General features: G+C 51.2%; 2 protein-coding genes across 2 annotated transcripts; one reads left to right on the top strand and one right to left on the bottom strand.

The window, feature by feature from the left end:
* Window positions 1-4319: 4319 nt before the first annotated feature.
* On the top strand, window positions 4320-6058 carry LOC118583926 (cytochrome c oxidase subunit 7A1, mitochondrial). The gene is made up of 4 exons (XM_036187754.1): window positions 4320-4440; window positions 5289-5375; window positions 5481-5565; window positions 5940-6058. The coding sequence occupies exons 1-4, from the start codon at window positions 4426-4428 to the stop codon at window positions 5993-5995; spliced, it is 243 nt and encodes an 80-aa protein (XP_036043647.1). The 5' UTR covers window positions 4320-4425; the 3' UTR covers window positions 5996-6058.
* A 922-nt stretch (window positions 6059-6980) lies between these two features.
* Capns1 (calpain small subunit 1) lies at window positions 6981-13243 on the bottom strand. Its single transcript, XM_036183988.1, has 11 exons — window positions 13124-13243; window positions 11917-12137; window positions 11080-11113; window positions 10723-10812; window positions 10563-10620; window positions 10399-10463; window positions 9113-9181; window positions 8944-9022; window positions 8741-8857; window positions 7605-7663; window positions 6981-7493 (listed from the first exon to the last, which is right to left on the bottom strand). Exons 2-11 carry the CDS (start codon window positions 12120-12122, stop codon window positions 7467-7469), a joined length of 804 nt encoding a protein of 267 aa, XP_036039881.1. The 5' UTR covers window positions 12123-12137; window positions 13124-13243; the 3' UTR covers window positions 6981-7466.
* Window positions 13244-13693: the final 450 nt, after the last annotated feature.

Here is a 13693-nt window from a genome sequence, read left to right as displayed (position 1 = left end):
AGTGTTCTTCTGCACCGATTACTGAATGTCATTGAACATATTCTGCAGTTTTTACCCTCTTTGGCCCTTACTTCTTTTTACTTCTTTGTTGTTTTTTATTTGGTTTTTGAGACAGAGAAACATTTAACCTTGGCTGGCCTCAAAATTATGTAGCTGAAGATGACTTTGAACTCCTGACCCTCCTGTCTGCACCTCCCAAATTCTGGAATTACAGGCTTACACTACCATGCCAGCTAACTTCTTGGGTTTGTTTTTGTTTTTTTAAGAAACTGCCACTTACCTTGTAGAAGATCTCCATGTTGTGATTTAACACGCATCTCTACCTCTGGCATTTCCTACCATTGGTAATTAAGGTTTTAGAGACTTAGCCAGATGTGGCAGCACACGCCTTTAACCTCAGCACTCTGAGGGCAATGGAGCAATGATGAGCCATTAAGAGCTCTCACTCTTGCAGAAGACCTGAGTTTGGTTCCCAGCGTTGTGGCTCACAACCATCCATAACTCCAGTTACAGGGGACCTGGTACCCCCTTCTGGCCTCTGCAGGCACCAGCATGTACTTGGTGCACATACATTTATGTAGACATAATAATTTTTAGTTTTTTTATTTAAAATTATTTAATTTTTTAAAAATTTGAACTTAAAATCCCAAATGAACTTGGAAGATACTTTATGCTTACTTTGGGCATTGGGAAATGCAGCAAGACATGTTCTCATGTAGCCCAGGCTGGCCTCAGATTTGTTCTGTAGCCAAGGATAAAGTTGAACTCCTAGTTCTCCTGACTTCACCTCCCAAGTGCTGAGATTGCAGATGTTTTCCACAATTTTACACTTACATTTATTTATAAAGCCTGAAACTCAGGGACCCCAAAAGAGAAGAGATGTATCGGAAGTGTAAGGGGTACACAGACCACAGCTTCTGCCCTTTCAAGGTCTGCCATCTTCCTCCCCACTACCCACCCCTTTTTCAAGACAGGGTTTCTCTGTGTAGCCCTGGCTGTCCTGGAACTCACTCTGTAGACCAGGCTGGCCTCGAACTCAGAGATCCACCTGCCTCTGCCTCTTGAATACTGGGATTAAAGGTGTGTGCTATCATTCCCTGGCTATACCATCTTCATAATGCTTTAACATGGTCACAATCCTGGATCCCGCCAAAGGGCTATTTAATTACATGGTAAAGTGTTTAATCATCATTCCCTTCCCTAGAATCCCAAGGATATTGGGAGGGCCAGATAGCCAACCTTTTCTTCATGCCCTGGTCTTTCTGGTGACCAGCCACCATCCTCAACCTATTTGGGGGCCTCTGACATCTCATTAGCAAATAAATAATACTGTCAATCACTGGTTTTTTGATGGTTCAAAGAATTTTAGGGACTGGAGGCAGGACCAAAAACATATTCTCTGTTAGACAGGCAGTCCCTCCATTCAAGCAGAAATAGTCCTGGGTTTTGTTTGAGGCAGGGTCTTACTATATAGCCTCAGCTATCCTGGAACTCAAGATCCTCCAGCCTCAGCCTGCCAAAGGGTTTACAGGTGTGCACTTAAGACATAGTTTAAATGCATTGTGGGGTGCATTTACTTTCTAACATTGATTTTAAGGTGACAATTGTAGGCCTACTTTGGTGGTACATGCACTAATGTCATTAATCAGCACACTGAAACATGGGGATCACAAGTTCCAGACAGGCCAGAACTATGTGGCAGGGCCCTGTCTGGGGGAACAAAATGAGTGTGGGTGGGGTGGGGCTAAAAAGGTAAATCCTAGGGGTTGGGGATTTAGCTCAGTGGTAGAGTGCTTGCCTAGCAAGCGCAAGGCTCTGATCCTGAGTTCGGTCCTCAGCTCTGGGAAAAAAAGAAAAAAAGAAAAGAAAGAAAGAAAAAAGTAAATCCTAATTTATCAGAGAATTAATACTTGGAAAGGATCAGGTTGGAGCACATTAAATGTTTCAGCCACTAGATGGCAGAGGAGTGCCACCAAACAGGTTTCTCCTTGCCTCCCACCACAAGCAGCAACTTTCTGTTTATTTGCTTGCTTGCTCTTTTATGTTTTGAGACAGGATCTCCCTATGTAGCCCAGGCTGACCTTAAATTTAGAGATCAGCCTGCCTCTGCCTCCCAAGTGCTGGGATTAAAGGCGTCCACACCCAACTTGTTTTTTAATTTTTAGTTTTATGTGTATGGACTTTTTCCTGCATGCCTATTGTGATGAGTTGAGGGAGGGCATGGGAGAAATAAAAAAGCCTCACATTTTTAGTACATTTTGCAGTATCAAAGGATGGCGATGCAGTCCTACGTAGCACAGGGTTGCCTCCAATATGAAATCCTCCTGTCTCAGCCTGAGTTCTAGGATTAGAAGCACAGCATGAGCCACAGGTTTGTATTATGCTACTTTTCCCTGCAGCACTAAAGGTTGAAGTCAGGGCTTTGCACAAGCTAGGCAAGAGATCGACCCCTGAGCCAAAACCCAAGCCCCTAACTGGTGGATTCTAGACTGACAGTGCCTTTCTATTTTTCTGTTCTAGGTATGCATGGGTGGATGGATATTTGTGTAGGGGGGTGTTGCGTGTGATATGCATATGGTGCTGTGCATGTTGTGTATGCCAGTTTGCACACAGGTGAAACTGAATTAGATGCAAAAATATTTGACTGCAGCTCCACAGATTTTTCATTGTGAGCTAGGGTGTGGCTCAGGGGCAGAGAGCTTGCTCAGCATGAGCTAGGTGCTAGGTTTGACCCTGGCTTTCATTTGATTTTCTCAAAATCACATTACTACTTTCTTCTCTCTTCTCTTCCTCTTATGCTTTCCTTTCCAGACAGTGTCTCGGGGAGCTAAAGCTAGCCTGGAACTTTCTGTAGGCTTGAACAACCGCTCCTTCTACCTCCACTTACCAAGTGTATTTCTTTTTACTGTATTTTATTGATTTTACTATTTGTATATGATGGGAGGGCCCACATGTGCCACAGAAGGACAGCCTAGTAGAGTTGAGCGGCAAGCATCTTACCCACAGAGCTGGCTCACTAACCTGTCTTTCTTAACTGCTAGCTAAGTTATGCTCTGAGTCCACCGCATTGCCCGAATAAACCTCTGACCATAGAGACAAAAGGGCAGAAGTCAAAAGCAAAATGATCTATTCTCTAGCAGCTGGACCTGGTCACCTATGACCCAGCATCTACAATTAAGCCTAACTCCTAATAGCCACTGGTGCCTCACCCTAATGGCCCGTCTTAGAGAATTACAAAATAGTGGGCTGCCCTCTTGACCTCTCTTCAGGTTGGAACCCACACAAAAGGAAGCTTCAAAAGAATCATATTTTCACTCAAGGGAGGCTCTCTCCCTTGCTCCCTGCCTTCAGAGATCTCTACCCCTCACTTTGCTCCTTGTGTTTCTGTACAGTCTCTATTTCTTTTTTGATGTTGTTGTTTTGTTTTTGAGACAGGGTTTCTCTGTGTAGCCCTGGGTGTCCTGGAACTCGCTCTGTAGCCCAGGCTGGCCTCGAACTCACAGAGATCCACCTGTCTCTGCCTCCTGAGTGCTGGGATCAAAGGTGTGCACCACCACCACCGCCCAGATATTCTTTATAATTTATTTTTATGTGTATTGGTGCTTTGCCCACATGTATGTCTCTGTAAGGGTGTTGGATCCCCTGGAACTTCAGTTACAGCTGTGAGCTGCCATGTGGGTGGTGGGAATTGAACCCGGGTCCTCTGAAAGAGCAGCCAGTGCTCCTAAACTGTTGAGCCCTCTCTCCAGCCCCACCTTCCCCCCCCCCCTCAGTGTTTATTCTTAAGAGTTTGTTTTTGTTTTTGTGTTTTATTTTAAGACAGTCTCTTTATGTAGCCCTGGCAGGGTGTAGACCACTCTGCCTTGAAATCGCAGAGATCTACCTTCCTCTGTTTCTGTCTCCCAAGCGCTGGAATTTTAGGCCTGAGTCACCACTCCTGGCTTTTTTATTTTTATTTTTTTCCTTAAATCAATTCTGGCCATGTAAATAATTTTATCCCGGTGCCTCCCTACTTCCTCAGGGACACTGGGGAAGATCCTGACTTGGCCCTCAGGAAACAAACGTGAAAACGAAGGCTCGGAGGTGCAATCATTCGTTCTGCAGACAGAACGAGGAGTTGGTTTACCTCTGCCCTCCCTGGCTCCCAGATACCAACCAGCAGGGTAGCCCTAGTTGGAGGCTGGGAACGGCGCGTGCCCTGAGCCACTGTCTCTGCAAAAACGTATCCTGATGGAATCAACCCAAACACGGGATCAGAGGAAGACGGGCCTGTTGGAACACCTTCCCTCTGAGCCTATTGGGCAAATCTGAGTTGGCCACGCCCCCAACTTTCAGGCCGTGTGCAGCGTGCCTGGCTTGGGATTCCCTCAGGGGTAAAGTGTCGTTCGTCCTTGGGCAGAAAGGGGAGGTGACTCGAACAGCAGAATGAGAGCCTTGCGGGTGAGCCCCATGGGCTGTCGGGGTGGAGGGGAACCCCACAACCCAGATGCCTGCCCTAAACTTGTCAGATCTGGGGTCTTGGAACACATGCATCCTTTGGAGTCGGGACTCCCCGGACAGCCTGAGTTTCCAAGACAGTACCTCTAACCCGGTCCAGAACCCTAGGTTTCAACCTCCCTTTACCAGAATTCCACCTTAATGCTCATGGGAGCCCTAATAACAACTCAGGGTGTCTTGGGCAGCCTAGAAACTCTCATGGAACTTCCAAGTCAGTCTTAACATCCCTGGAGCCCAGTTTTCGAAAATTAATTAATCCAGCTACCCTCCCTCAATCCCCCACACACCTGTCTCATATTCCCAACACAGGAGTCTCCTGGGACCCTCTCGGCAGCCTGCTGACCTCCAGGTTGTTCCCTCTAGGCATTGATTCCCCACCCTTATCCCCTTCTTTCCGCTTCTGGTTTTTGTTTTGCTTTGTTTGGGGTTTTGTTTTGTTTTGTTTTGTTTGATACAGGGTCTCATCTAGCCCAGGCTGCAGCTGAATGTCTTTGAACTTCTAATCCTCCTGCCTCCGCCTCCCAAATGTGATAACATATATATGACACCTTCCCTCATTTTTTAAATGCTTACTAAGTAGTTCATGCTGGCCCCAAACTCCTGACCTTCCTGCTTGAATGCTGGGACTACAGGACTCCACCAGTCCCTTCCCTGCTCTCACTGGTGACTGGTATCTTGCCTTTAAGATAGATGCCAGAGATATACAGTCCCTAAATCCCAATCTCAAAGAGCACCTTCCCACTGGACCCACATGAAGCCGCCACCAACCTACCCATCTCCTATCCCTCCAGGTCTCCCAGGCTTTGATTCGTCCTTTTAGCTCATCTGCTCGGAGCCACTTAGAAAATCGTGTGGCAGAGAAGCAGAAACTCTTCCAGGTAGGGGGACAATGTCCCTGGACCCAAGGTGGGGTGGGGGTAGCATGGCCCGTGGAGGTCTGAGCAGGAACCAGCAACCTTGTCACCCTCACCCCTCACACGCAGGCCAACAACGACCTCCCAGTACACCTCAAGGGCGGGGGAATGGACAGCGCCCTGTACAGGCTGACCATGACACTGACGCTGGGGGGTGAGTATGGCCCTCCCCGCTGCTTGGGTTGGGGACCAGGCAGGATCTGGGGCAGTTAGTGCTTCAGGAGGGGGTGAGTCCTGAGCTGACAAGGTCTGAGGACAGACTTAGGAGGGGAGCAATGGGTTACCTACTGCCCTGAGGGGTCAGGGCTAGTGATGCCCACCCCACCCCAAACTAAGCTCCTGGCCTGGTCCGTATCAAAACAGATGGGGGTGGGGATTCCCCATGAGGAGTCCAGTGTGGGAGGAAGTTGACAGCTGAGCTGGAGCTGTGACCCATGAGGGGATAGGGAACATCAGGAGGGGCCTTCAGAGGCCCTGTGAGAGGTTGGGCGGAAATTAGGGTCTCATTTGTTATCCACTCCTTCTTAGGCACTGCCTACAGCTTATACTGCCTGGGCTGGGCCTCCTTCCCCCACAAGAAGTGACACCAAGAATCTTGGAGGACTTGGACAAACATCAATAAACATGCTGACCTCTTGACAACTCCACTCGGCTCTGGCCTGTGCGGTCTGTGCATCCCGACCCACCTTCCCATCATCTAGGGATGTCTACCCAATGGAAAACCACTTACCCTAGTTCTTGGCCCCTCATGCTGGACCAGTGCTGTACGTAGGACAACCTGCGTTAGATGAGTACTGGGGACCAAGAACCTGGAGTGGTGTGCTGAGTGGAGCAGGGGCAGTATAATCCAGAATGCCATTCCCCTCCCCTTGCAGAGGCCCAAAGGGTAGGAAAGGTGCAGGGCTAGTTCCAGGACAGCCAGGGCTATATGACAGAGAGACTGTCTCAAAAAGGAGGAGAAGAGATGCTGTGTATGCTCTATGAGCCAAAGGAGGATCAAGATTGGTACCGGGACTGAACTCGGTGATAAGCCGAGTGGAAGAACATAGAATCCACCAGTGTGTGTGTGTGTGTGTGTGTGTGTGTGTGTGTGTGTGTGTGTGTAAGGGACAGAGTACAGAGGGTCCCTGAGCTCTCTTAACACCTTGGAAGCTTTGGAAGCTGCAAGGGGATCACTGGGGATTCTGAGTCCTGTTCTGAGCCTGTATAGGATCCAGGTGAAGCCTCAACAAAGCCAGGCTAAGTCTCAACTTAGAACAGTATGAGAGAAAAGGGGGCAGAGCAGGAAATATGCAGGTCCAACCCCAAAGATAGGCACTCCAAGCCACTTCTGGGGCTGGAGAGATGGTACTTTGCTGCTATCATAGAGGATCTAGGTTCCCAGCACCTCCTGGTGACTCACAACCCCTTGTATTTCTAGTTCCAGAGGATGGTGAATACATGGCACACATATGTACATGCACATTATACACATACACATGAAATAAGTAAATGCCCAAGTTCCTCCCATAAAGATTGTTCCTCCTTCCCAGCCTCTGAGCCACTTCCCAATACTCAGGCAGCAGCCCATAGGAAGCAACAGGCAGAGTTTATTTCCTCCTGGGCGTGACACCTGGGGAAACGGTGCAGGCGTAGGCACTAGGGTGTGTGGGCCTGCCATGGCCTGGAGTTTATTTGGCTGTCTGGGAGGTAACTGAATGAGTGTGTAACAGGGTGTGTAGGGCAGGAGTGAGACAGGGCCCTTGGGACATGGACAAGACAGGAGTGCTAGGCTTGGCACACAGGATGGAAGTAACGGAGGGTGGGGTGGGTGTGCTGGGGTGGGGTGACCCTTCAGCAGAGCAAGCTAGCTTGTCTTGGAGCCAGAGGTAACTCAGGGCATGGCAAGCTGGGGCATGTTGGGCTCTGGCTGCTGACTGGGAAGCTGGGTACCAGACAAGGAGAAGAAAGGCCTGTGGATAGCAGGACATGGCCATAAAATTATGGCGGCAGACAGGATCAGGGTGCAAGGTGGCTCCATAGTGAGCTGTGAGAGGGCAGGTCTGCCATCCCCGTTCAGGAATACATAGTCAGCTGCAGCCACTGGAAGAGGAAGGCACAGATGAGCACCTCGCCCAGGGCCTGCTGGGCATATCAGACAGGAGAGGCTGTAACTCACAGCTGAGCACCCACCCCAAAGAGAAGCAACCTTACCTCCTGGATGTTCACTTGGATCTGTCCAGTGCCGTTTTTGTCGAGAGATTTGAAAGCCCCTAAGGTGAAAGGAAAGGAGGGCTTGGATGCTTTTAGGATGATAACATTATGCTAATCCGTGGCTAACTGTTCTCTTGGTGTCATTGTTGTTTCGTGTTGTTTTTAGACAAGGTTTTGCTAAGTAGCCCTTGACTGGCCTCAGAGTCATGGAGACCTGCCTGCTTCTGTCTCCAGAGTTCTGGGACTAAAGCATGTGCCACCTGACTGGTTATAGGATAATGATGCTGTTGATGATGATGACAGTCATCTTTATTTCTGTAATCCCAGCACTCGGTTGGCTGTGGAAAAGAAAGGTCTTGAGTTCCATATTACTCTTAGCTACAGATGGGAGTTCAAGGCCAGTCAGGCTATCTTAATAATAATAGTAATGATAAGATTAAATCAACAAAATATCTAATTCTGTGAGGATATGGCACTTTAAAATGAGGTACAGAATTAGGGTGTTATAACACAATATGACAGAGTACTTGCCTACCATGCTTGAGACACAGGTTCAATCCCTGACAACCCAGTAGGTAACTAGATAAAGTGAAGCGGCATGCTGTAGCTCACATAGCAAGACAGGGCAGAGAATTGGACCAGGACCCAGGCCCATCCCCCCAACCCCTGTGCTACTTCCTCTCCAGCTGCAACCCAAACAGGCTCCTAAAAGGAGGTGACTTGGCAATCTGTTTCTTGGCTCTAGAGTCTGCTGTGGTCCCCTCCTGTCCTGGAACTTGACTCCACGCTTCCATCCTCAGCCAGACCAAGCCAGAGCTGCCCACACTACCCAAGGCTGAGTCATTACTTTCAGGCGGCCACATAGTGTCCTCGGTGCTCCTGCTACCATAGGCCAGGGGACCAGGGGACATTTCTGGAACTTCCTATCTCCTGCCTCTGCCTCCTGAGCACTGGGATTACAGATGTGAGCCATCATACTTGTGTTAACGGATGCACAGTATGAAACCCAAGGCTTCATACATTCTAGGCAAGCTCTCTACCAACTAAGCTATACCCTAACTCTTTTAACTAAGGAGACCTTGGCCAATGAAGGTTAGCAACTCCCCAGTGTCCTAGAGATCTAAAGCGTCACTCACGGAACATGGCGTCCAGTCTGACCAAGCAGCTGATGAAGTTATCGAAGTCCATACTGCCGCTCTCATCCGAGTAGCGCCGGATGATCATGTTGTAGAGATGCTCATTCAGGTGGAATCCTGGGAATGGCTTGGTCTCAGGGTGAGGGTGCACAGTCCTTCTCGACCCTCCCCACCTCTAGCCCACCATAGCCCTGCCAGCCCACCTGCTGCCTCAAAGGCCCCTGGGAGTTCACTGCTGCTGATGGTTCCTGATCGGTCAACATCAAAGCGTTTGTATATAGCCTGGAGGGAAGAGAAGACAGCCATCATGGAGCATGGTGTCCCCAAGGCTTGGGGGTCTGGATGCTGGGAGTCTCAGAGGCCGCCACACACCTGCCACTTCTTGATGTTATTCCAGAGGTACTTGAACTCCTCAAAGCCCAGCTTGCCTGTGGTGTCGCTCTAGTGAGACGTCGTTAAGAAGTGAGACAAAGTACAATGGGGTGTGTGTGTGTGTGTGTGTGTGTGTGTGTGTGTGTGTAGTAATGCCATAATGAAACCTATTTTCTGTAGGCTAGCTTTAAAAAATATTAATAAGAATAAAATAAGCTTGGAGGGCTGGAGAGATGTCTCAGCAGTTAGGAGCACTTATGGTTCTTGCAGAGGACTTGGGTTTGGTTCCCAGAACCCAAATCAGGCAGCTCACAACCACCTGTAATTCCAGCTCCAAGGGACCCAGTGCCCTCAGGCCTCTGAAGACACCTGCATGCACATGCAAACACAAACACACACACACACACACACACACACACACACACACAGAGAGAGAAAACTAAAACAAGTCAAGTCAGGCATGGTAGCACGTGCCTATAATTCTAGTACTTGAAAGGCAAAAGATCATGAGTTCAAGGCCAACTTTGGCTACATACTGACTTCAAGGCCAGCCTTAACTACCTGAGACCCATCTCAAGAATCTCAAAACTAGCCAGGTGTTGGTGGTGCATGCCTTTAATCCCAGCACTTGGGAGGCAGAGGCAGGCAGCCATTTATTCAAATGACTGCTTCTGCTATCCAAGTCCCAACTAGCCCCAAACCTGATTAGCTTCCAAGATCAGATATTATGTGAATTCTGGGTGGCTTGGCCAGAGACAAAACCACTGTGTGTCTCTGAGCCTGCTTCCTTTCCTGTCAGAGCTGCCTCATCTATCAGGGTATCTGTAAGACTGGGTCCATTAATCTAGATAATATTATTTATTGTCACATAGGTAGACCTGTGTCCTCATGTATGAAAGCTTCAACCTGGCTGTCCTCAACACACTCTCAGAAAACCCCCTCTTTGCTGGGTGGTGGTGGCTCACTCCTTTAATCCCAGCACTCCGGAGGCAGAGGCAAGTGGATCTCTGTGAGTTAGAGGCCAGCCTGATCTGAAAAAAGAAAGAAAGAAAGAGAGAGAGAGAGAGAGCAAGCGCGCGCGCTGGAGAGATGGCTCAGAGGTTAAGAGCACTGGCTGCTCTTCCAGAGGTCTTGAGTTCAATTCACAGCAACCACATGGTGGCTCACAACCATCTGTAATGAGATCTGGTGTCCTCTTCTGTATACATAATAAATAAATAAATCTTTTGAGAAAGAAAACACTCTCTTCACCCAAGACCTCCTCTAGACTGGCCCCAAAAGGATACATCCATCACAGCCACCATGCTTCGACAAGTGTCAATGCCAAAACCATCAGTTTTCAGATCCGGATCTGAGGAGGGGGACAGGTTGAAGGTCAGAGGTCAGAGATCACAGTCATCCCAGCCCATATAACTTCTAAACCTTCCCCATGCCGACCCTGGTCACTCACGTCGGGTCACGACCTTGTTGAGGATATTCATGAGTTCTGTGGCGCTGACCTCCATGTCCTGAGGGCAGAAGGGAAATGGAAAGGTCTAGAAATCATAAAAGAGGATGGGGGACCTCGGGATGTCACAGTCAAGTAGGGCCAGCGGCCCCAGGGCACTTACATCTCCAGCCAGCTGCGCAAAAAGTCTCCTGAACTGCCGGACCTCCTCACTCTCATTGGCTTCGATATTAGTGTAATGGCCACGTGGGGGCTGCAGAGAGGAGATCTCAGAACAGACATGGAGAAGCACGTCTCTCTCCTCACACCCAAATATCCCAGGGAAAAGTCAGAGAGGGCTGGGCAGTTTGAGGGTCAGAGAACCTCAGGTGAGTGTGGCATGTAGCAGGACTGAGACCCAGGGCTTCAGAAAGGACATTCTTAATGGCAGGGGAGGGGAGCCTTCTCTACAGGAATGGGGATGAGGAGGATGCGGACAAGTCTCTGGGGTGAAGGGTCTCTACTGCCTAGGGCGGCTTACCGGGGGCTCCGGGTTGTACTGAGCAGCAGCCTCGCTGAGGGGAGACAAGAGGGAGTTAGCACACGGGGGCGGAGCCTCCAACGGGCCGCAGAACGGTCGGTCCAACCCCTCAGCTCCAGCCCTCCTCTTTAAGTGGTCCTCCTCCCCTGCCTCTCCCGGTCCTCACCTGTCCCAGTTTTCAACACTGTGAAGCTGGCCCTCCTCTGCCTCCATCAGGCCAACCCCTCCCACGGGCCCACCTCCACGGAAGAATCCTTACCTAGCCGAGGAGCACCCACCAATCGCAGATGTCAGAATCACCTTGGCCCCAATCAATATTCCCGAAATCCCACCACCCAGCAGGGCCCGCCCCCTGAAGAGCTCACACGGGGGCTTCCCTCTGGCCCATCTCCCCAGCTCTCGGTCCAGACCCTTGCTCCATCGCTCCTCTTCCGATTATCTAACTTCCTAACATCCTACCCCACCACTCCTCCGAGGGATCACTGCTGGGTGACCAAGGATAACTGGGTGCCAACCACATGCTCTAACCCACCAAGGATTTTTACCTACTACGCCAGCCAGTCCCCGAGCGCACACAGCCCTCGCTGGACCGTTTCTTCTTGGTAGGCTCTGGTCTTTGCTGGGCCCACCCTCGCAACAACCTCCCTCAAACTTTCCTGGCCCCACCTACGTCAAGTCCGTGCCATGAAGTGCCCTCAGGTTCACTGGCCACCCCACCCCGGTCCTACTGAGTCTACCCCAATCCCAGAACAGTCCCCTCAACTCGCTGACCCGCGGGTTTACACCCACGTCAGGCCGGTCCCCTTATGACCACCCCGGCCCTCCAGATGACCTTACCTGATGGCGCTAATGACTCCGCCCAGGATGCGCATGGCAGTTCCACCGCCTCCGCCACCTCCTCCCATCCCCATGCCGCCGCCGCCGCCGCCGCCGCCCGCAGCTCCGCTGATGAGGCCTCCCAGCACATTCCCCAGGCCTCCGCCCAGACCCCCGCCTGCCCCGCCGCCGCCGCCGCCCTTCAGGAACGAATTAACTAGGAACATGACAGCAACTGAGTCCTGTAGAGAAAAGGGGGTGGGTCAGGTAGTCGCCTCGCCCGCAGCCCGGCCCTTCCCGGAAAAAAAAAAAAAAAAAAAAAAGCACAAAAAAGAAAGCATTTCCGGCAGCTAGACTAGGACGCAACTGAGGCCGGGGATGGGGCGGAGCCTCAGCTAGGTCTGGACCGGTGACAGCGGGTGGTCCTAGGATGGGTGGGCTAGGAACCGGTCAGACGGAAAGGCCCTAGGGTCTAGAGGGTGCCCTGGCCGTGGCTCGATGCATGCGTGGGCATCATGAGGAGTAGGGTACCGCTGAGCGCGGTGGTGCACAATCGTAATTGCAGAATGTGAAGGCTGAGGCTGGAGAATCAGTTCAAGGCCAGCCTCGGCTACACAGCCAGTCTGGGTTATGTGGACCCCTGTCTCGGGGCAGCTGGAAAGCAGGGCTACAGGTCTGGTGGGCGTTCTCCACACAGGGACCCCAATTTGGGTAAGGTGTACCGGACGTGTCCCAGATAGAGGCCCCGCAGAATTGAGCTTGGGGTAGGGGTGACGGGCGGGTAGGGGCGCGGCCTGGGTCCCCAGGGCTGAGTTCAGGAAGTCCCCATTGTGGACCAGGACATTTAGGTACTCCCGACAGAGGGATTACAATGTCACTACTGGATCTAAGGGCTCCGGCCTAAAATTAAGGCTGTGTGCCCCAAGGGTCCTGGATAACGGAGTTCCTGCAAAGGGGATCGGGACCTCGGGTCGTGGTTCTAGATGCCCATAACATTTTGGGGTGCCCTTCAGATCTTTGGGTTTATATTTTTGATCGTAAGACTCGGGATGACAAGGCGTGCTCGGGGGGATGACCAGGGAGTGACAGGCCCGGTGGTTCGCAGCTGTGGACACAGGTCCGAGGAGCCCAAGGGCGGCGACTGTAGGGCCGCGCCGGGTCTGCAGACTGCCGACCCCGGGTCTGCGGGGTGCAGGGGTGCTGGGCCGGCACGCCCGGTCTCACTTACGGTTCCGGCGGTCCGCGATCGTTCTCTCCAGCTCTGGGGCCTCCCGCCGTGTCCGGCTCGGGAGGGCGGGGCGGGTGACTCAGGCGCCGCGCCGGGCTAGAGCCCGCGCGGTCCTAGAGCCGCCATTGCGGACTGCGCCTGCGCGGGAGGGCCCCGCCCACGCAGCGGGTTCCGGGTGCGTGCCTCTGCCTGGCTAATCCGCCCGCAGCACACACTGCCAGAAGTTCGATGCGATCCAGATTTGGTAGCTATGAGTACTAAGAAACCATTCTAACACCCAGGGACTGGAACTGGAATTTTGATCCAGGTCTGCTCTAGTCTGCTCCAAAAGGGCCTTCAGTTTTTATTGCCATTCATTCATTCTTTCTTTCATTCATTCATTCTGCACTTTGAGACCGGTTTGTTATACATCTCATGCTGACCTTGAACTCACCGTAACGCCCTGACTGACCTCGAACTCGAAGCAGTCCTCCTGCCTCTGCTTCCCAAATGCAAGGGTTACAGGTGTTCAATACCTGTACTCTTTAGTTGACCATCGGTTTGGGCCTCCAACCCAGGTCCCTTTTTGGC

This window comes from Onychomys torridus, chromosome 1 (assembly GCF_903995425.1).
Source record: "Onychomys torridus chromosome 1, mOncTor1.1, whole genome shotgun sequence".
NCBI lineage: Eukaryota > Metazoa > Chordata > Mammalia > Rodentia > Cricetidae > Onychomys > Onychomys torridus.
This window is presented reverse-complemented; position numbering and strand designations above follow the sequence as displayed.